This window comes from Arachis duranensis, chromosome 8 (assembly GCF_000817695.3).
Source record: "Arachis duranensis cultivar V14167 chromosome 8, aradu.V14167.gnm2.J7QH, whole genome shotgun sequence".
NCBI lineage: Eukaryota > Viridiplantae > Streptophyta > Magnoliopsida > Fabales > Fabaceae > Arachis > Arachis duranensis.
The window spans coordinates 8,934,730-8,961,382 of record NC_029779.3 but is presented as its reverse complement, the minus strand read 5'-3'; the positions used below and the strand labels follow the sequence as shown (position 1 = coordinate 8,961,382).

The following is a 26,653-nucleotide window of genomic DNA, read 5'->3' as shown; positions in this document are numbered from 1 at the left end:
CCTTATGTCGTACGGTCAAGAGAGTATCGAGTTTTTGACCTGGTACACATGGTGGCAAGCCACATACTTTACCCAGGAAATCTCATATCTCAGATCAGTTGATTATTCAAGCCAAATATCATACATTATCATTCATAGCATTTTTATATTCAATTCATTACTTTTTCAGCTTTACTTCATCTCCAAGTTATCCTCTTTTCTTAACTTCATCTAACTATCAAGTTTAATACTATTATTTATGACTAAAGGAATGAAAATAGAGGTTTAGAAGTTTGAAATAGAGTTCAAAACTTAGAAAAATCATGTTTGCTGGAAATGGGGCCACGCGTATGCGTGGGAGTGTAAAAATGTAGCTCGCATGTGTATCCCCTTGTCATGCGTACGCGTGGACATGCATGCTAACTCATTAAGCCTACGCATAGGGCTATTCGCGTACGCACAGTAAAAAATTGCATGCCACGCATACGCGTGGATGTACGTTTTTCCAAAAAAAATTAGATAAACCAGAGAGCTGCATAACCATGAAATGTTCACCTGCATAATTGCATATTACACTCCAAAAGTTCCGAAGAGCATTACTTAATCTTTTTAAATCGTTTTTCTTCCATTCTTCGAACGGCATAAACTTCGCGAAACCAGTTTTTTATTAAAACAAGTTTGAAACCATTTGGAGGTCCGGAAGCCAAGTTATAACTCGCTGAAATTCAGTCAAAAACCAATTTTCATCCTACTTCAAAAACCTCAATTTTCTTTAAACAATTTCAAAGTTAACTTCATTTACCTACATTCAGCACAAACAAACAATATGTAACAACTGCAAATAACTCTACCATCCATAGATCATCATTGCCATCAATCAACAAAATTCCATGCTTCCTTCAACAAAATTACCACTATTTTCCCATACATACATATGCACTCATTTCCTCCAACTTACCAACAACACCACCAACACATACATAATTTTTATTACCAATCAATGCTATTAATACTAAGCATCTAACATACATAATCTTTCTAACCTATCCTATGGTTCTCTAGCCTAAGTTTTCACAGAACATTATATATTAAATGCGAGAAACCTAAACCATACCTTGGCCGATTTTCTCGTAGTGATCAAGGCAATTTATTAAAACCAACACAGCCCCAACAACTTCAACAAAATACTAGTGTTCAGCTTCCTCCAAGCTCCAATATCCACAATTTCAAACTCCAATTATTTATTCACAACCTAATACACGTTCAAAACACACATATACCCAATTTAATATCCAAGGCATAAATTCAGTAAAATTAAAATAGAATTATGGTATCCACACCTTACCCAAGCTTCATATAAGCAAGAGTGAACGTTTTTCTCAAACTAATTGGATCCTAAAACATCAAAGAGTAAAGAAATTCAATACATCCACTTAATTTTTCGAAAATTGGGGAAGAAGAGGCTGAGGGTGAATAAGCGGATTACCTATAAAATTGTTCTAGTAAAAACGTAGAGCTTGACGAGGTGATCGTGTGGCTGTAAACGGTGCGGTGATCGGAGCTCAGACGGAGGAGTTACGACGTTTTGAAATCACGGTAAGGGTTTCGTTTCCTTCTTCTTCCCTGCTGCGTTTAGGGCTGTTTCTGTTGTATTTTTAGAAGGAAATGAGCTTTGGGTTCATTTAAATGCTGGGCCGATTGGCCCCACAGGCCCGATTTGGGTCCGGTTCAACCGATTCGGTTTGTTCAATCCAATCTTGGACCAATTTTTTAGAAATTAGTGTCAAAATTCTCGTTTCGATGAGCTCTATCCTAATTTGATATAATATTCACATTTCTAATCTTTTTTATTAAAATTAATTTTTTGGCTAATTACTTACTAATTTAACGGAGTTTACAATTTAGAATTTTTTTATATTTATTTTTTTAAATTAATTTTAATATCTATATTCATATAAAAATACTTTAAAATAATAATATTGTTCTTTTTTTAATTAGTAATTTAGTTGTTTCTTTTTTATTATTTTTCTATTACTTTTTACCCCTATTATTATATAAAAATACTTTAGTATATTTTAAATTCACATAACAAAATTGTTAGAGAAATTAATTTATATTATTTTATGTCATATTTTATAATGATATAAAACATAAAAATTTTACTCGCTGCACATAAATACTTATTAAAATAACTTAATTAACAAAATATTTAAAAATAGATCATTTTATATTTTATTAGATGTAAAATAATAATTATATTTATTATCAAATATATAATATTATATTTAATTATACAAAATTTCAATTTTCAACCCCTCTATTGTTAGATTTCTAAATCCATGACTGATAATCTAATATTGGACTTGCCATTAATATTCTCCAAAAGTTTAGGGCACATATGTCTTTGTAATTGTTTTAAGCTCAAGTCTGTCACTTTTTCACCACTTGTTTTGTAATCAAGAATACTAAATTTCAGCCATTCCATCCATATCCCAAGTTTCAACTATTTTACTGGAGTAGTTTCACTTTGCACTTCGTAGTTTTGCCATTCCATCCATATTCTAGGCTAGATATATATCCGATTTGTGAGAATTTTATTTAAATATACTATTTTAATTTTCTTACTTTATTGTTTTCTTTTTTTTCATTTTTTAAATAAGTTGTAATTTGAGAGATATTAGAATATATTTAAATATTATAAATTAATATACTACCTAAGTATATATCCCATTGATTTTGTTATTATTTAATTTGATATTATATTAATTTTGTTATTATGTTTAGATTGTATCTTAATTTTTAGTCTATAAATAAGTACTCCTCGTTATTATACATTAGATAATAATAGCATTTAATAGTTGTTCTTAAGTTATTATTCTGTATTCTAATAAAAATATTTATAAATTAAAGAGTAGTATTTTTGTTTTTCTTGTGAAATAATAAATTAATAATGATCATAATTTTCTATACAGAGTTAGTATATATAAATTTCTATGTTTAAATCCACCTTAAGTGTTCATGAACGGCAATAAAGTAATTATTGTGTTGATAATAAGTATAAAAGTATAGGCTGTATAGCCCATTGCTTTTGTCTATATAGTATTTAAATTGAGGGAATCTTTTATCTATATACACAAAACAAAAACTTGTTACGTATATCTGTATTTTTATTATTATGTAATTTGTGGGAGCCAATCACGATTACTTTTTACATAAACGATGGCTATCAGGACGGATTATGCTTGAAAGACATTGGGCGTAAAACGTAACTGATTGCAACGGATTAGGAAGAAAAAAGCTAGGCATAAACCGTGGTAGCCCACCACGGTTTATGAAGAGGACGCCTTGAACTTAAACCCCCCTAACTTCCCACGGTTTATGAAGAGGATGCCTTAAACGTAAACCCCTCTAGCTTCCCACGGTTTATATGTTAGGTAGTATAAATACATAATCCGTTGATGCTTATCACAGATCATTTGTGCCAAAACAAAAATTTTGAAGCTTGTTGGTTCAGAGAATTTAAGGGAGACGTTTGAAGATTTTGGTGAGGTTTGGGTGGTAGAGCCATGGAGGATGAAGCTCGCTTGTACCGACTAAATGGCGTTGCTCACATGGCTGGATACATCGATGAAGAGGTTAGTTATTATTATTATTATTATTATTATTATTATTATTATTATTGTTATTATTATTATTTATATTACTATTATTATTAGTAAAATTATTTTATTACTTTTATTTTTATTGTTATTATGAGTTGATAGTAGTAGTAGTATCGGTTATTGTTAGTAGAATTATTCCTGTTGATATTGTTATTGTTCCTATTGCTTCGTGATTGTTATTACTATCATTAGAGAAAATAGAAAATCAATGTGAGGTATCTAATAAGTTTTTTAAAATTATGTTTGATGTTATTAGTATTAGTCGTATGTTAAGGGATTTTGTTACCCACATTTTTGCAGCCTACTAGGATTATTAGCGGTGTTAGGAGACAACAGAATATGCCTTTACACGACCGGATTATACCATATCTGGAGACCGCGGGCTTGTATCATTTGGCTAGGCTGAACAGTCAGTGGTTCTAGGTTGATGAGCCTCTACTTAGCGCATTTATTGAGCGGTGGCGTCCTGAGACCCACACCTTCCATATGCCCTTTGGTGAGTCACTATCACTTTGCAAGATGTGGCATATCAGCTGGGTTTGCCGATCGATGGGGAGCCCATTAGTGGGTGCTTAACGGAGTTTGAGAATCTGATGGAACACGGAAGACCGGCATGGGTGTGGTTCCGCAAGTTGTTTGGGGAGTTACCTCCGCAAAGTAAAGTCAAGCAGATGACAGTGTGCTACACATGGTTCCATGAAAGGTTCCGGGTTCTCCTAGCAGATGCTAGTGATGAGACCGTGCGTATATACGCGCGTGCTTATATTCTGATGATGTTGTCCTCTCAGCTGTTTGCGGACAAGAATGCAAACTGGGTCCACCTTCGCTAGTTGCCTTATTTGGCATCGTTGGACGACTTGGGCAGATATAGTTGGGGCTCGGCGGCACTAGCCTGGTTGTATAGATGTCTTTGTCGTGGGACAAACAGAAATATTGTTAACTTGGCCGGGCCACTATAGCTTCTACAGTCTTGGATTTTCTGGAGGTTTTTCACTTTGAGGCCTAGTGGGTTTGATGGATTCGGGTTTTCGCTTGCATCCAGGTACGGTTTAATATTTTCGGTTCATAACTTGTTCAACATCATGTGTTCTTCTTTGTTATGACATCATTTCAATGAAAAATGTAGGTGGGCTACATATCTACCGAGAAACGATGCAGGGGATCAAAGAGTGGTGTCTGCACACCTTTCTTTGGATCGATTGCGTGTCCACGATGTGAGTGATTTAGTTATTGCTCTTAGTTAGACTGGTTTATGTTAAATGTGATGGTCTGACGAAACTATTACTGTTTCGATACAGTTTGTGTGGGAGCCTTATTCTTCTGCCGAGGTTGCTGCTGTTATTCATCCGGAGATACTAGTTGACGAGCACCGTAAGCTATGGACGACCATTACTAGCCTGATTTATTTTGCTGCGATTGAGTGGCATCAGGTCGTTACGGTGCTACCTCAGTTCGGCAGTGTTCAACATCTCCCTCAGGCAGCTCTGAACATAGATTGGCTACATGCGAAGGATGGCAGGGGTGGGGACCAATGGTTCCCCAGATATTATTAGGAGTGGCATCAGCATTGGGAGAACCGGCTTTATTCAATCATACCGGTCGATCGAGTCCTTGACCCCGGTCCATCAGCTGAGTACCTGGACTGGTGGTGCCATGTGGCCCACAGATTCCTATCCCCAGATGTTGCATTTCAGGATCCGAGGCCAATTGTGTTGACTGAGGAGGTTCGTCACAGAGGGTCGTCCCAAGAACCTCCCAGGGTGCAGGTTTACGACAGACCAGATAACAGGCGAGTCGATCGGCGTCGGCGTATAGGCACCCGTACAAGTGGGTACCGTCAATACTCACAAGGGGCTTGCAATGATGGAATGCCTCGATACATGGTGAAAATGTCCAGAAAAGTCGATGAAAGTACACCGTGGACTCATCAACCTCACCCCCAAGCCGAACAGGAGACGTCTTCAACACAGAAACTGTCCCAGCCATGGTTGACTGTACCCCTAGCATCCAACGTGGCAACTCTGCATACGACTCTTTCCGATCTCTATATATTTGTGCCACTGCCTTCTGCTTGGTCATCCAAACCTTCCTGTAACTAGGCCTGAAACTGTAATTGGCTTCTGTAGCTTGTTGCAATACCTTTACCGTAACCGCAGTATCTGCTCTAACCAACAAAAGAATCCTCGCACAGATAACGTAGTAATCCAGCTGACGGTGATAACTGGAAATAGAGGTTGCCAAGCAAGTGTGTGGCCCGTTGTACCTCCTAACTTCCCAAGTGCCCTTTCGTGAACGCAGCGCTATGCGAATCAACCAAGTACAACCCTTGCCAAACTCCTTGCATTTTCCATGATACTTCAGATTATCTGATTCGATGACTCTGTACTCAACACCTTGGCGGATGCTATAGTCCTTCACACTCAGCACAGCCTCATCTTTATTCTGGAATGATTGCCCAATCTGAAATTCTGTAGAAGAGCCCCCAACTATAGGACCATCGTCCGCCTGTTTACCCAGAGCCTGCAAGTTTAGTGTGGAGAAGTGTGGAGGGTACTGCTGAGTGCCAGAACTTGAAGGCCCATGCTATGCATGTGGATTGGCACTTGTGTCATCATCGCTGTCCCCAATGATATCTACAGGCTCCTGGTCAGAGTCATCATCACACATTGCATTCTCTACTCGATCAGGTTCTCCAAAGCCTTGCATATCAGGTATCAAGCCACCACCAGTCCCCACCTCACATGCCTGCTTAAAGACCCCTACATTCTCCAAAGGTACAAAATCAACAACCTCCGTTCGATTTAAATCAGCTGCGAATGAAGGGGATGCTACCAGCGGAACGAATGGTCTGACCGCAGGCATCGAACTAGACACACCTCCCGCGACAGTCGAGCTATGAACTGGAGCTGATAACCCAGAACTATCGACACCAGCCTCCAACTTCACGAACAACTTGTGTATTCTGACCTCTGGAAAACTCCTAACACAATGGAACAGAACCCTAATATCTTCATCAGCCGCTAGCACAAAGGTATCATACTTAACACTGGTCGAGACAACTGCGATGGAAATCTTGTAGAATAGCTTCTTCTCCCACTTGCTACCAAACACCCCAAGCTTCTGCAAGATGCTGTTCTTCAAATCTGACAAAGTGCTTGATGAACTAATGAAAACACTCAGTGGTTCTCTGTTAGTGAACTTCACACCATATCTTTTGCTTTTTTGGATTTTCCCAGAGCAATGCACTAAGACAAGAAAACTCTCTTCCTCACCTGCCACTTATGCAGCTTGAATCTCACCCACATATATATAGAATTTCACTCCTCATAAACCGTTGCAACTAACAAAGGTTTATGGCCATACGAACTCCTACATAAACCGTTGCTGGTCACAACGTTTTATGTACATTTGGCAGCCTTAGTAAACCGTGGTAGCTTGCCACGGTTTATGATGCATCTCATTCACAAGTAATCAGTTTCTGGTAGCCACGGTTTATGTAGAAAGTAGAAACCATGGTTGACTCCCACAGATTACATAATAGTAGAAATGCACATGCACGTAACAAGTTTCTGTTTTGTGTATATAGGTGAATCCTCTAGTATTTAATTACTAGATGTTTTGAAATAATAGTTAATCTTTTATACTAATTGTTTGAGTTTGAACATATTTAAGTTTTATTCTCTTCAATTTTTGTAGTCATTTCTTAAATTAATTCCTAATTTTCATTTTCTTAGTATAATTATCTAGTCAAATATTTATGTTTTATACTTATTATATTCTGTTGAATTCTGATTAAATTTTTAAATTTTTAGCTCTATCAATTTAATTACTAAGTGTTTATTTGGGTACTATTAGTGTTTGTTTAGACGCTATTAAATTAATAAAAAAAGATTTTTTTGAATCAAAAAATATTTTTTTTATTTTTTAGTGTGTTTGGTAAATTTCTAATAGTAAAAATAAAAATACTAAAAAAATCTTTTTATATGAAATATCCAAGCATAAAATCACTTTTATTTTTGTAAAAGATCTTTTAAAAAAATATCATTTAACAAAAACATCTTTTTTAAAAATGGTGCCCAAACAAGACCTTAAATTGATAAAAAAAAGATATTTTTTAATAAAAAATTTTTTTTAGCGTATTTAGTAAATTTTTAATAATAAAAATAAAAGTACTGAAAAAATAAAAAATATATTTTTTAAGAAATTATAATTTATTTTTTTAAAAGATCTCTTTTCTTAAAAAAAGATGTTTTTTATATAATAAATAAATAAAAAGTACTTTTATATCGTTATTCTTAAATATAATTAATAAATAAAAAATCTTTTTGCATAAATTATTTAAACATAAAATTACTTTTATTTTTTTATAAAATCTTTAAAAAATATCGTAAAAACTTTTTTTTTTAAAAATTCACCTAAACAAACCCTAATACAATCTTGTTAATCACGTTGTTCCAGATATTTCCATATGTGAATAAAGAAGATGTATACAAATTCAATTAAATATGGTAGTAATAAAGTCCAACTTCCACCGGATAGACGAAGGAAAAGGTCTTTTGTCATGTACTTGGGATGCGTGGTGGTTGCTGCTGTTGGTACGTTCCATGCATTATAAGTTCTTCCTTCTATGAATTCATCTTTCATAAGTAATAAGTCTTGTATATCTGTGACGGTGCCATTTGTATTTGCATTGCTGTGATCTTCTTTACCATGGATGCCACGTTCATTGCTATCTTCATACCACCTGTCTCATCCCTCTTTCTATTCTCATTATTATTATTACAGTAGTCAAAGATGCTTCTTTTTTTTTCCTCTACTTTTGCGAAAGAAGTTATTTGAGTAAATGCTCTTTTTATCTCAAACATCAGGTTTTAATTTTATCTGAAATATTTTTAAAAATACTCAATGTCAAAATATTAGTTCAGTCGTTCATTGACCAGAATATCACCACACACCTGAGTACGTTTGGAAAATTTTTATTATTATTGCTTAATTGTATTAAATAATTAAAGTTAACAATCAAAACTAAAACAGAAGCACTATACTACTACTTTTGCTGTTCTATTTAAGACAGGTGAAAGTGTTGGTGCTCATAGAGTCAAGTAGAAGAGAAGTGTGCAAAGAGTGAAAGAAAAAAAAATAGTTAAGGAGAAAAAAAATGAATAAACAAAACGCCAATAATGATGGTGTATTAGATGATCAATCATCAAATGTAGGTGCACCGCTAATATCTCTTGTTACACCACCACCTCCACTACAGCTTCAAAGAATGTCTTCCATTGAATCTGAACCAAAAACCCTCTTTCATGGAGAACTCAATATAGCAAGGGTCTCGTTCTCACTTCCTTATCATTCTATTATATAGTGTTTATATTCTTTTCTTTTTCTCATGTTCTATTTTATAGTAATTTATAGATACATGTTTATGAATGTTTTTTTATTTTATTTTTTTCATAATTTGTTATTATTTTATATTATTTTTAAAATCTTTGTGCAGGAGGCCGCAATTGAAGTCCTCAACAATCATCCAAGAGAACAAGCTCTGGAAATATTTCTGGCTGTAAAAAAATAACATATATGAGTATTTATTTCTTTTATATTTTAATTTTTTTTTAAATTATTTGACACATATAAAAATGATTTATTCTTTTAAATTCAAAAGCTCCAAAAAGTATTATCAAATTTCTCACCTTTAATAATAATGTGTTGATTTTTATTTTAGAAATTTTAAAAAAATCTATTGCATGTTATTTTTATATTTTTAAATTAAAACTATTTGATAATAAAAAAATTAAAAAAAAAGTCTAATTTTTTTACTTTTGATCTTATTTAATATCTTTTATAATAAATAAATATTAAATAAGGATTTAAATTGATTATTTTTTCTCTCTAACATTATGATCTTTAAATAACGAATGAAGGTTGGATTTTATATGTGCAAATGAACAAATCTATTATAAAATTTCTTAACTTTTTTTCATCGTCATTAGGGTTTGCAGCCAGTTGAAATTGCAAAGGATGCAACTGAAGATAATATTGGATCTGACTTAGATGATGAAGAATAACAAAGTATTAGATTGCAATGAAGAATTATTACAAGAATATGATATGATGTTGATGTTGTTTTATTGCATTAGTTGGCATAATTAAACTTTTTATATTACCATAATCTATCTTTCTTTGTACTAGTAGCTGTGCTTAGATGAGCTTATTCTCATTCAAATCAATGGAATAAAATATTTTAAAGTTTTCTTCTACCAGTATTAAAGTGTCTATTGATGACAGGTAAATAAATGATGGATGAAATAACCAATTTGCTTTGTAGAATTTACATTTAATTCACAAGCAAAACTATCATCATTTCCAAGGGATGAAAAACTTCGTTAATTAAAGCAATTTTGAATTTAATAATCCAATATAAACCTATAATATTCTTTGTATGACATAGTCACATGGAAATTGATATAAACATAAAGAGGATATATGACTATATAAAAAAAATTATCCTATTTGAGTTATAATTCAGTAGTTGTTATTTGTTATTTATCTTGTATCAGTTGTATAAATGACCATGCCATGTTTGTGAACATTATAAGCTATTGTTAATTTTAATTTGTTCCCAAAATCATTTCCAATCAACTATTTTCATTTTTACCCACACAAAAAAAAAAAAAGAGATTTTCTGGTACTCAACTTTTTCAATTGAAAATTAGAATTAATTTATTACTAAATTTTTAAAAGTCAAACAAACAATAAATATATAAAAAAAATACATGTGAAATAAGGTTTAGCCATTTGAAATAAATGGCTTGTAAAAATACTATTAAAATCACACAAATTATCATTAGAAAAAAATTGTAACTAAGAATTAGAATAAACAGAATATATACATACTTAAAATATTCATTAAAATATATATGTCTTATTGTACATCAATAGATATGTAATAATTGTTTTCTCAATTCTATGCAAAAAATAAGGAATAAATATACAGACAAATGGTGGACCTGCAAGAGTACAAAATAAACATGCATGTAGAATGTGAGAAACATTGCCCACGCTGCTGACTGCCATATAAAGCTTAAACAAGCTCATGCAATTATCTAAACTTTGTTAACTTTGTGTTATTGGATACTAATGAACAGTGGTAACCAACCCTACGCAAAGCAAGATAAATCAAGGAGAGTTACTTTGTATGTACGTTTTTTTATGTTGTGTGCATTATCCAGTAGCATGTTAATTATATAGCCGTTAACAGATTTGTATGTACGTTATTTAATTACTTTGTATGTACGTTAACAGCTGTGATGACTTCAATTTTTTTGTATGTATCTGTGTAAGTATCTTAAAACTAAAAATAACTCTTATGTATCATAGTTATGGGTGATTAAAGATTTTTTTATCTATATTTTTAGAAAAAAAATACTTGTGCCAGCAAAAAAAATTATAAAATATTATGAAAAAATACTTTATGTTGGTCAATAAAATATATTTACCTCATTTTTCTATAAAAATTTATTCATATATAATACAATATAACATAATATAATATACATATGCAGAGTTTTTAAATTTTTTTATTTTTATCCCTTAAATAAAAGAATATACTTTTAACATTGAATTAAAATGATTAAAAAATTGAAAAAGAATATTTTTTGTGTAAGTTATTAATAAATAGGAGATTGTCTTATTTTATATAGAAAAAAAATTTTTTAAAAAGTTACAATTTACATTTTTTTTTTAAATTATTTTTTACATAATAAATAAATAAAAATATATTTTTATCTTATTTTATCCAAATATAATTGATATTACTTCTACTTTTTTACAAAAAAATATTTTAAAAAACCATTAAAAAAATCTTTTCTAAAAATAGCGACCAAATAAGCACATTATTCATTTATTATACTTTACAAGGTGATGCAAGTAAAACATTACCATGACACCTTTAACTCGTGTACTCATGTGCATGGTGTGTGCTTTGCATATAGAAATTTCACTTCTTTTTATGGAGTGATTTAATTGCGTAAAAATTTTTAATTTTAAATTAATTATTTTTTGGAATTGAATTCGATCATCTAATCATTCAATTCTAAATTTTTAATATGATATTAGAATTTAGCTTGTGTGCTGCTGTGAATTGAATTGCTGATAGAATTTTCGTCTTACTAATTAATACACTACTTAAAGAAAGTCTCTGTTAAAAGTTCCACCTCATTTAAAAATGGGTATACTCCTTTGCACCAAAAAGCTAGCACAATATATGCATGGCTTTTATTTTCCATCCTAGCTTGTATGTATATATAGCACCATTGTTGAGAAGAAGCTTTTCACTCAAAACACTAGGCTTCATAATATTTTTGAAATAATTCAATGGCTCTAAGCAGGCGACCAGCAAGGTTTACAAGAAGACCAGATTCCATGCAACACAAAACAATTAGTGAAGAACAGTTAGAGTCACTCAGGGTGAGGGTGTGTGAATATTGATGAGATAATGCAATTTTGATACCATATATTTCATTTCTTTTACTTTTAACATTTTTTATTTAATTAATTTATCCTTGTCTTTTCTCTTGTCTTACATTGTTGATATTATAATCTATAGGCTGTTGCTGCTGGTATTTTCACTGACAAGCAAAATCCCGAGGAGGACAAATATCCAGTAGGTGATTTGATAAATTTTAAATTATTTTTTTTATTTTATCCTTTTTGTTTTATGTTGTTTGATTCTACAGGCAAAGGTTCATCAGGAAGTGATGGGTATTAAAATGGAAAGGGTCATAAAAAAAGAGCATGGTGATGACGATGTGAAGGTGGATAGAGAGGTGGCGCATGAGGATACAAAGGAAAAGGGATCACCAAAAAAGAACAATACGAAGAACACATCGATGTAAGTTATTTTGTTAGGGGTGTTCATGAATTGGATCCGATCCGCATATATATGATATTATTTGAATTTGATCCAAAAATTGCAGATATGGATTCGATCTGCACGAATAGGATTGCGAATTTTGTGTAGGCATATATAAAAAAATAAATATTCTTTTTATGTTTTGTTTCGACTAATAATTATTATATATGTTGTATTATTTTAATTTATTATTTAAAAAAATATATTTAATATTATTTTAAGAGTAAACATATTTAAAAGAATAAAAAAATAAATTTTATTGATATTTTTTAAATAAAAATAAATTTTTAAAAATATTATTGTGTTTTACGAATATATCTAATATTTAATTCGGATCGAATCAAAATTATGACCATATCTAATTAGTTCACTGGTAGTGAAACACAAGAGCAAGACATTTTGTGAGTCTAGAGCTTGGAAAATGAAACATTTATTTTATAGAGAAGTAATGTTTGCCATTTTGCGTGTGTATTTTTATTTTTATGGCCCAAAAACTAAAAAAAAATATTAGTTTCTCTAATTTTTTATTAATGATTTTTAATAAAAATAATCTTTACTCTGGGCTTTTTTTGGTCATATGTGTGATATGGAATGTTTTGCAAAATAGTATAGGCCTTTCAGAATATAGGTTTGGACTTTTAACATCTGGGTATTCAGGCCCATCCCATGTTAGTAGAACACTTATTTATTTTAGGTTTAATTAATTTTTTTCTGTTTAAAAATTTCTTATAAAAATTTATAATTAGATTTTTATTATTTATTATTTTCAGAAAAATACAATAATTTTAGAATATTTGTTTTTAGAATATTCTTATTTCATTCTACATAACAAATAAAAACAAAAATTTAAGAGTTTGTATTTTTAACAAAAAATAATTAGAAATGATCTAATTGAAATTTTTATCTAATATAGAGGCTCGATTCTAAACTTTAAACTCTAAAGAACTAATTAAAAATTTAATAAAATTAAAATTATAATTGAGTCTTTATTTTATCATTATAAGTTTTAGTGTGATTTCTATTCTAGTAGAGTAATAGTAAAATGCTTATTCTTCAATGTATTTAAATATTATTTATAATATTTCTTATCTTTAAGCAAAAGAAAAAAAATAAAAATGAAAAACAAATCTTCCTAGCTTTTTTCCAAAACCCCATTAAATCCCCCATACATCACATGTATTATTTTGGTATCACATTCCTTGGAGTTAAATAGAAATATAAAATTACTTAAACCAACTAATGACAAATTTTCATTCTTTTATATCAGTGCTCAAGAAAAGTCATTGTAATAGAAAATTCTTCCTGAGTGAGGAAGAAGCTACTAAGATCCATTGATATTGTTTTTCCATGCAGTACCATTGGCTCAAACAGCCAATGTCACAAGTAAGAAGAAGCAAATTACAAGCATTAATGGGGGGAGTGGAGAAAAGAAGAGCATTTGGCTATAGTGAGTTGCATACAACATGGTGCAGCTACTACAAATGACAAAGTTGGTAGCAGTTTGATGTTGTTGGACAAATGTTCGTGTGTCATCGTGATTCATCATTATCCTTGTGTAGTTCCATTTGTGTTGTTGGATTGCTTCCCTTGTTGTTGTCCCATCTCCATGGATTCTTCCTCTGTTTGAGTTTGGTTCTTTGTAGCACCTTTCTTGTCATGGTATATGAAGTATAATATTAGTTGCATTGTCCCCAATGCAGAACCAACACCATTTGGTACCTGAAAATAAAAAATTACTATTTTAATTCTCAGACGATCAATCAGTTTGTTAGCAAAATAGTCCCTCAATGGTTTAATAATTGAAATTCTCTTCCTAAATAAATAGCAAACGAGAAATGTTCAAGAGTTAGCAAAATTTATTATTTTTTACTAGTATTTTTAGTTTAGTAATCCAATAACATATTTTTAGTTTATATTTTTAAATTCTACTACTACAAAATTTGGAATTAAAATTGCATATAATTTAGAAAAGTGCTTACAGCAACAAAAGGGTCACGGCCTAGAAGACCAAAGATAAACCATGAAGTGCCACATAGAAACACAAACAACGAGAGGAAGAAGGGCATGAACTCTGTACTCTTTGTTTTGATCACTAGCCTCTGCACATAAATCCATAATCAATAAACATACAAAAATATTATGTAAGCACAAAAAATAAATCACTAAAAGTTGAACTAATTTTTAATATGTATTTTGTATTTTAATGTGTATTTTTAATATTTTATATTGGTGACTGATTTTAGTATATGGTTGATAAATATATAGCATGGTTTGTTTAATTTTGATGAATTCTATAAATCATAGGGCAAGATTAATTAATTGAATAAAAATATCAAATAAAATGGAAACAAGGTAAGCTTACCATAATTGAGAGTGGTGAACCGTACATGATTATGGAAAATATGGAGGCAGCAAAGCCACAGAAGAGTTTCCTGGAATTGCCATGAAGGGCAAAAAGGGAAATAAAAACTACAGCTGCGAACACAGTAAGAACAAAGGCGAAGAGACCAATAATCTTGGCCTTTTCCTTCTTCGGTGCCAAAATGATGAAGATGAAGACGTAAATGATTTCAATCACTGCTCCTGCACCATTCACAGTTGATACCAATATATTGTTGGGTGACACAAATGGCAACCCATACCTGTTTGTTTTTTTATTAAAAAAATAAAATCAGAAAGAAAAAAAAAAAGTAACACTTTTGTACTTACTTTCATCTTAAAAAAAATAAAAATAAAATCAAGAAAAAAAGTGTACAGTCTATCTTCAATATGATAAGGTATAATTTTGACAAAAATATAAATAGTAAGAAAGACATGCTTTTGTATAGTCTATGCTTAATCATTAAATTAAACTACACATCTAAGAAAGAAAGAAAACAAAAGAAACTAAGAAAGAAAAGAAAAGAAAGAAAGGTGACCAAGCAGAAAGAAGACAATTGAGGAGTGTCATAACGTAAGGAACGCCCGAGAATTTTTCAGTGGATTTGTTGCAAATAATCCTCTTGAATGTGATCCTACAAAAGCAAATCCAGATTTATTACTATAAATCACTCACAAAAAAAAATGGAGAAAAGAAGAATGTGATGATCCATACACTGGAGACAAGAAGAGGAACAAAGCAGAAGCATTCCCTGGCACCAAAAGAAGAAGCAGAATGAGAAAAACAGAGGAAGAAACTAAACAATATGGAAAACAAAAAACAAAAGTATAACCCACCAAATATGCCAAACAAGAAATGTGCAATCTCCATTTTTCTTTGAATCTTTTTTCGTTTCTTTGTTGAAGCAATGTATGTAAGCTAGCTCGGAGAATGAATGGATTCAGTTTCTTGAGAAATGGAAACAGGCTAATCAATCAAGATGTGATACTAGTTTGATAGGGAGAAAAGAGTGAAGATTTGAAGATAGAGAGTGTGGTTTATTTATATAGAAAGAATTAAAAGAAGGTAAGATAATTAATTTCTTTTGTTGGTGTCAAGGTAAGGTAATTAATTAATTAATTAAATGAGCTATTATGCACGGACACGAATACGGGACACGAAGGACATATAAATTTTAAAATTTTATAAAATACGAAACTAAAAAAAAATTTTTATTATTTTTTATTAAATATTATTAGACACAATAAATATGCATGACAGAAAATATTAATAAATAATTAAATATTATATCTAAAATGTGTACACAATGATTCGGTGAAGCATCCGTAATTTTTAGTAAATTAATGACAGTAGTAGCAATTAGTAAATAAGGTAATTGGTGTGTTAAGGGTGTGAGCCCCATTTTGAGGATGTATATGCGTATGTATATAGTTTGTTTGTTTGAGAGATGCGCCAAAATGAGAGGTTCAGAAATTCAGATGCCCATGCTAGGATATGTCATATTCATGGCTCACGGGACTATACCTTCTGCCACTATATTTAAGAGAGAGAAAAAAAAAATTAGGTTATGATTTTTGAGTTATGAAGTTAGTCACTAATATAAAATATATATTAAAATATAAATATATATTAAAAATAAATTAAATCACACGTATATTTATACATAAATATATTGGTGTTTGATTTTGGTATACAAATAGTATTTTTGATAATTTTTATGTCATACTTTTGTTGTAAAAAAGGAAGGTATTTCTTTAATGGTGTTTACGGTTTAGTTTAATAAAATTTAAAATATTTCTATTTTAATCTTTGTTAGTTTGTTCTGTTAATACTAACATTGTAAATTAAATATTGATGTAACGCATCTTACTATGTTAGTATTTAATTTATAATGTCAACTAAAATAACTAAGAAATTAAAATAAAAACCTTTTAAAGTTTACTAAACAAAATTTTATAAAAATCAAACCCCAAAATGAATCTTTTATTGAAATAAAAAATTTATTTAAACTATTCTTTTAAAGAAATATTAGTATAACTAAAAATAGTTTATATTAGGAGGTTATAAGACTAAATTTTTTTTGTTAAGAACAAAGAAGGTGTACAATCTAATTTTATTGACTTTGTATGTATTTTTTGTATGAAAATGCGTAATTGATAGATCTCATTACTTTGTAAGAAAAATTAAAAAAATTGATTTAAAATCGGATAATCTGTTTTGCTTGTTATGATTTTTTTTTTTTTGAAGTTATAAATTCGAGGGTCCAATAATTTTTACTCCCAAAAAAATTAAAAAGTCTGATTTTTATACTTTAAATCAATTAGTATCACATTTAAAATTAACATCCTTACAATCTAGCTACTATCATGAAAAATATAATTTTTATTTTAATATAAAAAATAATTTGCGGAAGTCATAACATGCAAATAAAATTGAAATGTAAAGAAAGAGATCAATGGAAAAAAAAAAAATTCATACAGCAAGTTGTGCAGGTTTAATTTCCAAATGTACCTAAAAAGGCGTTCTTAAATTTGTGTGTTGATGGAAGAATATAATTATGAGAAGATTTCAGCATCAAGCTGGGCATGTGTCGTTTGTTTGTTGATATATTTATAAAGCAGACACCACATGCAGCAAGTCAATCAAATTAAAGAAGGTGAGATAGATATATATCCGTTCTTATTAATTATTAGGTCAGTTTATAATGATGAATATAATGAATGAACTGTTGTACTTTCACTACTTTGTAACTTGCTTTATATCATGTTTTATGTTATGGGGTCCAATAACCAAATTAAACTCAACAAGAAGAAGCTAGTATGTGCCTAGTTGTGGCTTGTTGTCCCCAATGCATTGTCTATAGATTTTCACGACCTTTGGTGGATAAATCCGGACATTCTCACATATCACATTGTTCCAATTTATAATCTAGTCTAGATTATAAACTAAACCATGGTTGTTTTGATTTATTTTATGATAGTTTATTATTTTTAATGTATTTTTTTAAATTATAAAATATATTTAAAATATTTTTAATAATTAATAATATATTTTATTTTTAAATTCATTTTAAAAATATATATAAAAAAATAAGATTTGACATATTGACATGTGATAATATTTAGATGTGTTTAAATATGTCTATAGAAAAAATTTTTATTTTTTTTTAAATATGGTTAAATACAAAGACATGCGTGTTGATGAATATTATATCCAAAATGCATGGATCAAATAACAGCCGACAAATTAAAAAAAATGTCTGTATTTCATAGAACAGTATTATTTGGCCTTATTTCTTAATGTATACCTTTCTAAGTGAGCTTATTATATTTTATTGATTTTTATTTCCCAGTAATACTCATACAAATTAAATGGTTAACACAATCGATGTTATGATGATTTGCATTAATCTCATTTATTTTCCTCTGGTAAGGAGTGAAAAGTTTTCACCATGCCAGAGATGTAGTGCTTTCTGACCTGCTATAACAGCTCTATTTCCATTTATGATGCAACACTTCATTATGTTGCTTCTGACTTTCCTTCAATTGGACCAATAATATACAATCTACCTTTATTATATATAATGTATCCGTATATATATACTATACATGTATTATGTAACTAATCACGTTATTCACCAAAATTGAATATGGAACAAAGATTCTATGATATTTTTCTAACATATTTAATTTTGAAAAAAGAAATTATTCAATTCACGCACGTAATTATTTCAACAGTGAGTACCAGCAATTGAATTGACAGTTGCACACATGAATTTGATCTTTTGTATGTGGAACATATTTGAGTATAAAGTCATAGTTTAACTAGCTGGAAAACCCAGATACTTCTAATATTATCCAGATAGATTCATTCATAAAATTGCATGTAACATCATAATAAATCATATCTTATCTGGGACCATATTAAGCACCTTTTTTTATTAGGAAGGCGCATGCATTTATTTGCATTATACTGCCTAATGTGGAAATGTTTCTTCTACTACACTTTTTAATACTGTATTTTTTAAAAGTTAATTTTATGGTATTTTTTATTTGGTATCTAATTTTGTTTAAATTATTTTTTATAATAATTTTAAAATATTTAAAAATTTTAATTTTTATACTTTTAAATTTAAAATTAATTATTTAATTTATTTTAATAATTAGATAATATTTTTTAAACACCACAACAAATATATTTTTTTTTAAAACAGCTCCTTACACTTGTTTCATGCAGGCTTTTCGAAGAAAAAAAATAAAAAGATTACGTCAATTGAAATTTTCAACATTTATTAAATAGTCTCTTTTTTAAAAGAAATCAATTATTCAAAAATTATGATTTCTATTTATTCATTGCCTGTGAATTCACATGGCAAATATGGTGTGTTTGGTTATATGCCTATAATAAATTAAATTTTAGTCTATTCTAAGAACTATTAAGCAATACTTTGAGAGTTGGAATAGGAGCTCCTGTAAGAAAAGTCGAACGTAACAGGTGGCTGATTGATTTTTTTGCTATCATTTCGAATACGTGGTTGGAAAGGAATGACAGGATTTTCAGAAATCAAGAAACATGCGTTGCGGAAGTTATTACCAAGTCAATTAGAAACTACAAAGAGTGGGTTGACTTTGTTCTATCTAGTTATTGATGGTAATGTCGAAGATAACTACAATTTTTTTTATTTAGTATTTGTATTATAACTCTAGACTTTTTAAATGCTCTACCTTATTGTGTTGAGCTTTTTATTTTTAAAAGAAATAAAAAATTATGAGTCTTCCTTCGTTTTTAATTCAATTGCCATTAACACACAGTATTGACATAGAGTATTACAGTGCTAACATAACATTTTTGACAATAACATAACATAATTAAGATTTTAGTATAATTAAATAAATATTTTAAATTAATTTATTAGACTTATTTTACTATTTTAATTTCTATACCAATATAAAACTAATTAATCAAAATGAGGTCTAATTAAAATTTTATATTATGCTGCGGTGTTAAATTTATAAATTTATAAGATTTAACTTAGAAGAACACTTTTCAACTTGGGTTCAAGTAAATCATTAGGTTGTTTCGTAGTATGAGGGTTTTGATGCATCGGAAAACAAAGTTTATCATGATCGTCTCATGTGCAATGACTATCATAATTAGATAGAAAACAAAACAAAATAGCCTTCTTTATCATGCATGGGGCCTTTGTTCAAATGGAAAAACCTAACTTAATTATTGAACCATGGAATTGGAGGGTAATATCAAAAGATATAATAATATTCTTCCCCTACTTGATAGGAGGGTCTTCCCTAATTGTGGCTCTTAAGTGCAATTCTATCTTTATGGGCTATCATCTCCTAATTTTGGTCACATACATTTATATGCCGCTGATGTAATAATACGACATATACGATGAAAATAGTTATATTATAATTTAACAATCAACTTTGTTAGGTAAATTAATTAGGATGCATCTAATTAGTTAAAAAAAATCCATTAAAAAATAGTTTTTTTTAGACGGAATGTGAATTTAAATTATCATCAAAAAAATTTAAAATTAATTAAAAAAGACATCTAAAATTAAAAAAAAACATCTGATATTACATGAAAATAGACATCTAAAATTATTGTAAAATGAATATTTAAAATCTAATAAAAAAGCATAACAAAAAAGAGATACGCAAAATCATTTTAAAAAATCAAAACCTAACAAAAACAACACATCTAACAATATTAAAAAAAGAATATTCAAAAACTAAAAAGAAGAAACATTTAAAATTATTAAAAAAATTATCTAAAATCTAAAAAGAATAATCATCTAAATATAAGAAAAAAATGTTTAAAACATATAAAAAATCATCAAAAATCTAAGCGAAATAAACATCCAAAATTAGTTAAAAGAATCGTTCAAAATCGAAGAAGAAAAAGGTGGTGTCGCGACTGATGCGTGAAGTTGTGGTGGGCACGACACGCGATGGATTGGTGCGCAGGAGATAGGCGACGTGGCACGCGACAGACGGTAATGAGCAGTGCGGCGCTATAGTATAAATTTGACTAAAAAAAAGAGGAGGAGGAAGAAAAAGAAGATGAAGAAGAAACAAAAAAAGTGTGAAGATATGTGCACTATAAATATTGGGAGAGTACTTTTTGAATATTTTTTAAATTTAAAAAGTTGATTAACTTAACTATATCTTTAGTTAGTTATCTATATTTTTTCTTTAATACATATAGAAATATTGTCTTTAATGACCTAAATTATAGACTAATTCGATATCTCATATATAAATTTTAACCTCTTTTTTTTTTTAAATTTAAATTTATAATTTAAGATAAAAATTTCATAATTTAAAATAAATAAATAATTTTAAAATATTTGACTGATTTAATGTTTTTTAATAAAATGAAAAAGTGATGTTTTTAGTATTGTTTACATTTTACAATAATGTTAGTGAAAGAATAATGACAATAGATAATGATCAATTTTATCATTGAAGATTCGGTCATTAATATTAAATTAAAGCAATATTAGGATAGCGTGTTGAACTTTTTACCAACACGAAGGATTACATTTATAAAGTTTAGCGTAACTTCCATTTAAAAGTTACTTGGTGCATTGGATTTCTTAAGAAAAGTAGTATCAATAAAGAACATATAAAAATTATTGGTTAGTCTAGTAGTTAGTTTATTAGTGTGGATTAATCTTTAACTTATCAGATTGAAAGATACTATAAAAAACTAAAAAAATAAAAAATACATATAATAGTAGAATATCACAACTAAATTGATACAAAATTGTAATTATTTATTTGGTAAATTCTATTCTATTCTTTCGAAAATAACGAATAAATTACTTCTTGTGAATATACAGTAATTATTAATAAAGTATTTTTTTTATTAGAGCTTCATAATTCACGTTATCCTTTTTTTTTTCAATTGACGCTATGTTTTTCTTGAAATTTAATAACATTGTCATTTTTATTATCTCTATTAAATATACCTCTTCTTCTCCAATTTTAAAATTATAATTTCTCTCAAATCTAATCACTATTTCTAATCAATTAGATTAGGATTTTGAATTTGTTTTATATTTTTAATCTCTAATTTCAACGAACAAAAATCTATCAACTTTTTAGCTTTTTTTGCTTCTTAAAATTTTTTTATTAATATTTTTTTTAAATTTAGCCAAATCAACAATAGTACTTCTTTTCCGGTGATCAACTCCAGAGACGAATTCATTTACAAGGGAGTGGGGCAAATGCCCCAATGAAATTTTAAATTTTTTTGAATAATTCTTAGTAAATAAATTTTTTTGCCCCACTATATTATTAATATTGACTCTATTATATTAAATTATTATAAAAATTATTTTATTAAATTTAACTCTACTAATATATAAATTGATTGTGTTAATTAATCCCAAATTAAAAAAGGTTATCTTTTTAAACTTATTTTAATATTAAATTTAAAAAAAATTAATAAAAACATAAAAAATTAGAAGTCAAAATAAATTATATCTTTACAATTATTCTAATTATCCCAACTCTCCAAGTCCCTAGTTTTTGACTGATATTCTATCTTATCTATTAAATTTTCTTTTATTTAATTTTTGACATTTGATAGTCAGCTATTTGAGAATTTTATATTAAATGTGTATTTTGATGATCAATTTTTAAATTTAAAAAAATTGGTGTTTATTTTTCAAAAATTAGTTGAGATTCGAAAAAATATTGTTTATTTATTAGTTTTTTTAAGTTAGTTTTAGTTTTACTCGTAGTAAGTGCATCAGTTGAAAGAACTATCTCTACTATGAACATTATAAAAAATTTGGCTTCATAATTATATGGAAGATAAATTTTTAAATGAATATTTAGTAACATATATAAAAAGAGATATTTAATTGTAATGATAATAAAAAAATTATTTAATTTTTGAAAATATAAAATTCGAAAGAATAAATTTTAAATTATTTGTTATTATTTTAAATTAGGGTTAAGTACGATTTTGGTCCCTAATGTATAGGTTGAAATTTTTTTGTCTCTAACCTTTTTTTTCATACAAAATTGTCCCTAAGGTTTAATTTAGTTTTAAAATTGTCCCTAAGATTTGACTTGGTTTTAAAATTTTGGCGACTGAAGCGGAGACAGAGGTGGATCGTCGATAGCTTCCTCTTCTTCTTCCCTTTCCCCTTCATCTTCCTTTCCCCTTCGCAGGACCAGAAACACACTCATTCTCTTATTTTTTTTTCTTTTATAATTTTTTTGTTATAGGTAATTTGGTCCAAAATATTAAGATTTAAGTAAAAATGACGATTTTAAATTTGGTTTGAAAATTTAGGAACGATTTTGTATAAAAAAAAGTTAAAAAAAAAATTTGCAACCTATATCTTAGGGACAAAAAATGTTTTAAATTATTATTTTATCATTTTAATTTGTTAATTAGATAATTCAAAGACTAATTATATTTTACAATAACATAACATAATTACAAAAATTATTATTATATTATGTATATTTCGTCCTCATTGTTAAAATTTTTTAGATTCGCACTGTCAATTCCTATAGCCTTGTATAATTATATAACAAAAACAAATTAAAATATTAGTTAATCATAAAAATAATGATTTGACAATTTTATATTATATTTTAGTATATATTTTATATTAATAACTGATTTTAATTAATATACACTTATCATCATCGTAATAGACTAGTTGATAACTCTTAATGGCCGATTTTTCTTAACATTAGTTTGAATATAGTAATTTGTAGCATATATCTGTATTGAGTGAGGCTATTATTTTGACGAACAAAAGCCTCAAGGAATATCAATTAATATAAATAAATATATTTGGACTAATTAAAATATTAAGATACTCTATACGTTAATGACATATGTATTTGTTCTGGATGGATTAATATAAGATCAAACTAAAAAACGTTTAAAAATTAACAATCAAAATATAACAGAGCTTTAAATAAATAAATAATAAATAATACTATATGATAAAACACGAATAAATTTTTTATATCTGTTGTTGAGGATTATGAATATTATGTTTCTTTTGTTTTTATTATTTTTTAAATGAGTTCACCATGCTAATCATTCATATTTAGTAGATTCACTTCATTCATTTCACATTCATTGTCATGCACTTATATCTATATAATCCACTTCATCTAATAACTATTATTTGGAAAAGTATGAGGAGCCAATAAAATATTTATATAATGTATACAATAGAGGTTTATGGAGTATTAGAGATATAATTATTAGTGTTACATTTTCTTATCAGTTAAAGTTTTTGGGATGAGTGGTATCACGACATAATATTAGAGTGCTGGATTTGAAAGGCTAAAATTAATTTAATTTTTTGAAAAGATGTTTATTATCCCTAGTACTCGGATGGATCTTTATTGTTTATTACAGCTACACCTTTTTATTCTTTTTTTACCTTAAAATTTTTAGTATTTCTATACTTCATTTTAATATTTTGTACCAAATACTTTATTTCATGAGTTTTATTTTTTAAGTTCCATTATTTCTAAGAAATACTTTCCTCTCCATTTAATCATTTTATTATACTCTTTTGTCAATAAAGATCACAATATCCTCTGTTTTGACATGTAATTTCTATAAAAATTGAAGCACTAATTCCATACTTATAATAATAGCTTTATCATTAGATTTTTCAATAACATTTTCTTCCATAGAACACTTTATCATACAATAAAAATCCTCAAAGTAACCAACAATAAAATTATTACAAGTAGAAATATATATATTTTACATACCCACCAAGACCACACTCCACTAACTTCATCCATTCTTACCAACCTGAATTCATTATATTTTTTTTCTTTTATTACACTTCATTGATTTACAAGTGCATTAACATGCTGCTAACTGTTATTAATATCAGACACTTTATTTTTTTATATTTCTACTATGCCAGATAATTCAAATAATAGTAAAGAATAATTTATCACTTGTTTTTATATAACCCCTTTACATCTTATTGTATTCGATTCTCAAACTAAATTTTAATATTATTGGCTCCATCCATTGTACACATCCTCTGATTAAGGCCATCCACTATAATTTACTAAAAAAGAAAATAGAAAAAGTATGAGAAGACAATAAAAATACTATATAATACATACAATGTATAATACATACAATAAGATTAATTTAAAATTTAAAATATTTAATAAGTAATTAATTAATTTTAAATTATAGATAACTAATTAATTTTGAATAATTTTCAATTTGAAATTTAAATCAAATATTAGGATTAGTCGGTTTTGGAAATAAATAAATTACCTCCCTCTCTCACTTCTCTCTCAATACGATTTGTCAGCATTCTATGTCTTTCTCATAGAGTCTTGCCGGTACACTAACGCCATGGTCACTAATCGCCATCGGAAATCGCGTCGACATTGTTCCGACTGGTGCCGTTGCCGCACAGGCCACCGCCAAGGGAGGATGCACATATTGTGTGGGTCGAACTAACGGCACCACAGCAACCTAGACGTCCAGCGCCTCCATCGCAGCCGGTGTGTGCCTTCTTCCCGACACCGTTCTCATCTCCTCCGATGCGCCTTTGCTTTCTACCATTCCTTCAAATCTCTTCTCACCGATGATACCACCATGCTCTTCTTCTTTGGATCAAGCATGGTTAGATTTTTTCATGATTTGAGCCATATGCTTCACAATAGTACCGCTTTTGTCATAACTAGTCCTTCAAAATTATGTTTCATCACAATAATAGTTTCTTCTGTTTATTCATCTTCTTTTTCTATTTTAATGGTCAATTTAGGATGGTTATTTTAGTAAGTATGCAAATGGTTATTTTATTTTTATGTAGATGATAATTTTGATTGGATTGAGTTTAGTTATATATAATTAAAATATGTTATATTTTCAATTCATTAGGTATGCGGATGATTATTTTTATCCTTGAGTGGATGATTATTTTTATTAAGGACGAGTGGCATGTGGCAAGCCAAGTAGCGACGGTGAAATGAGATGATTATTGATGAAGGTGGGGTGGCCGCCGGTTGTAAAAGAAGAGAGTATTGGAGGATTTCATATGGTTATTTTTTTAAATAACTAACGGGATTTTTTTTTTAAATTTGAAATTTGAAATTGGAGAATTTAAAATTTGAAATTCAATGTGAAATAACTAATAAGAGTTTTTAAATTTATTATTTTGTGGGTAATTTTTATTTTTAACTCATATTGAGTTAAATAAGCAGCCCATTGTACATATTGTACAAATACCACATTGATTCTCTACCAAAGCCAAAAAAAAATAATACAAAAAAAGATGATTTACCGTTTTTTTTTTCTCACAAAGTACACAAGTTGCATCTTCTTGAGATAATATTGGCCTTTCTAAAGTGTTGATACTGGCCTTTCTAAAACATTAATATAACAAATAGTTAATTGACATCAGACAACAATTATTGGAGGAAACGTATAAATACATATCTGTGTTTAGCCCAGGAAAAAGTATAAGAAGTCAATGGAATATGTGTTTAGCCCAGAAAAAAGTATAGGAAGTCAATGGAATATTTGTATAATGTGTACAATGGAAGTTTAGGGAGTATTAGATATATAACTATTAGTGTTACTTTTTTTTCATCAGCGTAAGTTTTTGGGATGAGTGGTATCATAACATGGTACATATTATCATGATATGGTATCATGACATATTTACCCATA

The 26,653-nt window shown here is 28.8% G+C and overlaps 4 protein-coding genes across 5 annotated transcripts; 2 read left to right on the top strand and 2 right to left on the bottom strand.

The window, feature by feature from the left end:
• Positions 1-5,231: 5,231 nt before the first annotated feature.
• LOC127741203 (uncharacterized) lies at positions 5,232-7,155 on the bottom strand. Its single transcript, XM_052253228.1, has 3 exons — positions 7,107-7,155; positions 6,279-6,784; positions 5,232-6,161 (listed from the first exon to the last, which is right to left on the bottom strand). Exons 1-3 carry the CDS (start codon positions 7,153-7,155, stop codon positions 5,232-5,234), a joined length of 1,485 nt encoding a protein of 494 aa, XP_052109188.1.
• Positions 7,156-8,779: 1,624 nt separating this feature from the next.
• On the top strand, positions 8,780-9,893 carry LOC107460635 (uncharacterized). 2 transcript variants are annotated; one of them, XM_052252530.1, is made up of 3 exons: positions 8,780-8,970; positions 9,139-9,201; positions 9,641-9,893. In XM_052252530.1, the coding sequence occupies exons 1-3, from the start codon at positions 8,800-8,802 to the stop codon at positions 9,704-9,706; spliced, it is 300 nt and encodes a 99-aa protein (XP_052108490.1). In that variant the 5' UTR covers positions 8,780-8,799; the 3' UTR covers positions 9,707-9,893. The 2 variants fall into 2 exon arrangements, with proteins under 2 accessions (XP_052108490.1, XP_015934516.1); XM_016079030.3 differs by having other exon boundaries at positions 9,632-9,893.
• Positions 9,894-11,978: 2,085 nt separating this feature from the next.
• On the top strand, positions 11,979-12,641 carry LOC107460636 (uncharacterized). The gene is made up of 4 exons (XM_021128703.2): positions 11,979-12,107; positions 12,247-12,303; positions 12,377-12,531; positions 12,617-12,641. Exons 1-4 carry the CDS (start codon positions 12,015-12,017, stop codon positions 12,639-12,641), a joined length of 330 nt encoding a protein of 109 aa, XP_020984362.2. The 5' UTR covers positions 11,979-12,014.
• Positions 12,642-13,835: 1,194 nt separating this feature from the next.
• LOC107460634 (bidirectional sugar transporter SWEET1) lies at positions 13,836-15,951 on the bottom strand. Its single transcript, XM_016079029.3, has 6 exons — positions 15,769-15,951; positions 15,647-15,683; positions 15,471-15,566; positions 14,915-15,194; positions 14,532-14,651; positions 13,836-14,271 (listed from the first exon to the last, which is right to left on the bottom strand). The coding sequence occupies exons 1-6, from the start codon at positions 15,800-15,802 to the stop codon at positions 14,098-14,100; spliced, it is 741 nt and encodes a 246-aa protein (XP_015934515.1). The 5' UTR covers positions 15,803-15,951; the 3' UTR covers positions 13,836-14,097.
• Positions 15,952-26,653: the final 10,702 nt, after the last annotated feature.

What these genes read in the sequence shown, in the direction of transcription:
- LOC107460635 (XM_016079030.3), top strand. Translation starts at nt 8,800, where the DNA reads ATGAATAAACAAAACGCCAATAATGATGGTGTATTAGATGATCAATCA. An exon ending in GAGAACTCAATATAGCAAGG is followed by an intron (nt 8,971 to 9,138) that starts GTCTCGTTCTCA and finishes ATCTTTGTGCAG; the next exon opens with GAGGCCGCAATTGAAGTCCT. An exon ending in CTCTGGAAATATTTCTGGCT is followed by an intron (nt 9,202 to 9,631) that starts GTAAAAAAATAA and finishes CATCGTCATTAG; the next exon opens with GGTTTGCAGCCAGTTGAAAT.
- LOC107460636 (XM_021128703.2), top strand. Translation starts at nt 12,015, where the DNA reads ATGGCTCTAAGCAGGCGACCAGCAAGGTTTACAAGAAGACCAGATTCC. An exon ending in AACAGTTAGAGTCACTCAGG is followed by an intron (nt 12,108 to 12,246) that starts GTGAGGGTGTGT and finishes TATAATCTATAG; the next exon opens with GCTGTTGCTGCTGGTATTTT. An exon ending in AATACGAAGAACACATCGAT is followed by an intron (nt 12,532 to 12,616) that starts GTAAGTTATTTT and finishes CAAAAATTGCAG; the next exon opens with ATATGGATTCGATCTGCACG.
- LOC107460634 (XM_016079029.3), bottom strand. Translation starts at nt 15,802, where the DNA reads ATGGAGATTGCACATTTCTTGTTTGGCATATTTG. An exon ending in GTTCACCACTCTCAATTATG is followed by an intron (nt 14,652 to 14,914) that starts GTAAGCTTACCT and finishes ATTTATGTGCAG; the next exon opens with AGGCTAGTGATCAAAACAAA. An exon ending in GCCGTGACCCTTTTGTTGCT is followed by an intron (nt 14,272 to 14,531) that starts GTAAGCACTTTT and finishes TTTTATTTTCAG; the next exon opens with GTACCAAATGGTGTTGGTTC.
- LOC127741203 (XM_052253228.1), bottom strand. Translation starts at nt 7,155, where the DNA reads ATGGTTTCTACTTTCTACATAAACCGTGGCTACCAGAAACTGATTACT. An exon ending in CTACCAGAAACTGATTACTT is followed by an intron (nt 6,785 to 7,106) that starts GTGAATGAGATG and finishes GCACTTTGTCAG; the next exon opens with ATTTGAAGAACAGCATCTTG. An exon ending in ATGACTCTGACCAGGAGCCT is followed by an intron (nt 6,162 to 6,278) that starts GTAGATATCATT and finishes CTAAACTTGCAG; the next exon opens with GCTCTGGGTAAACAGGCGGA.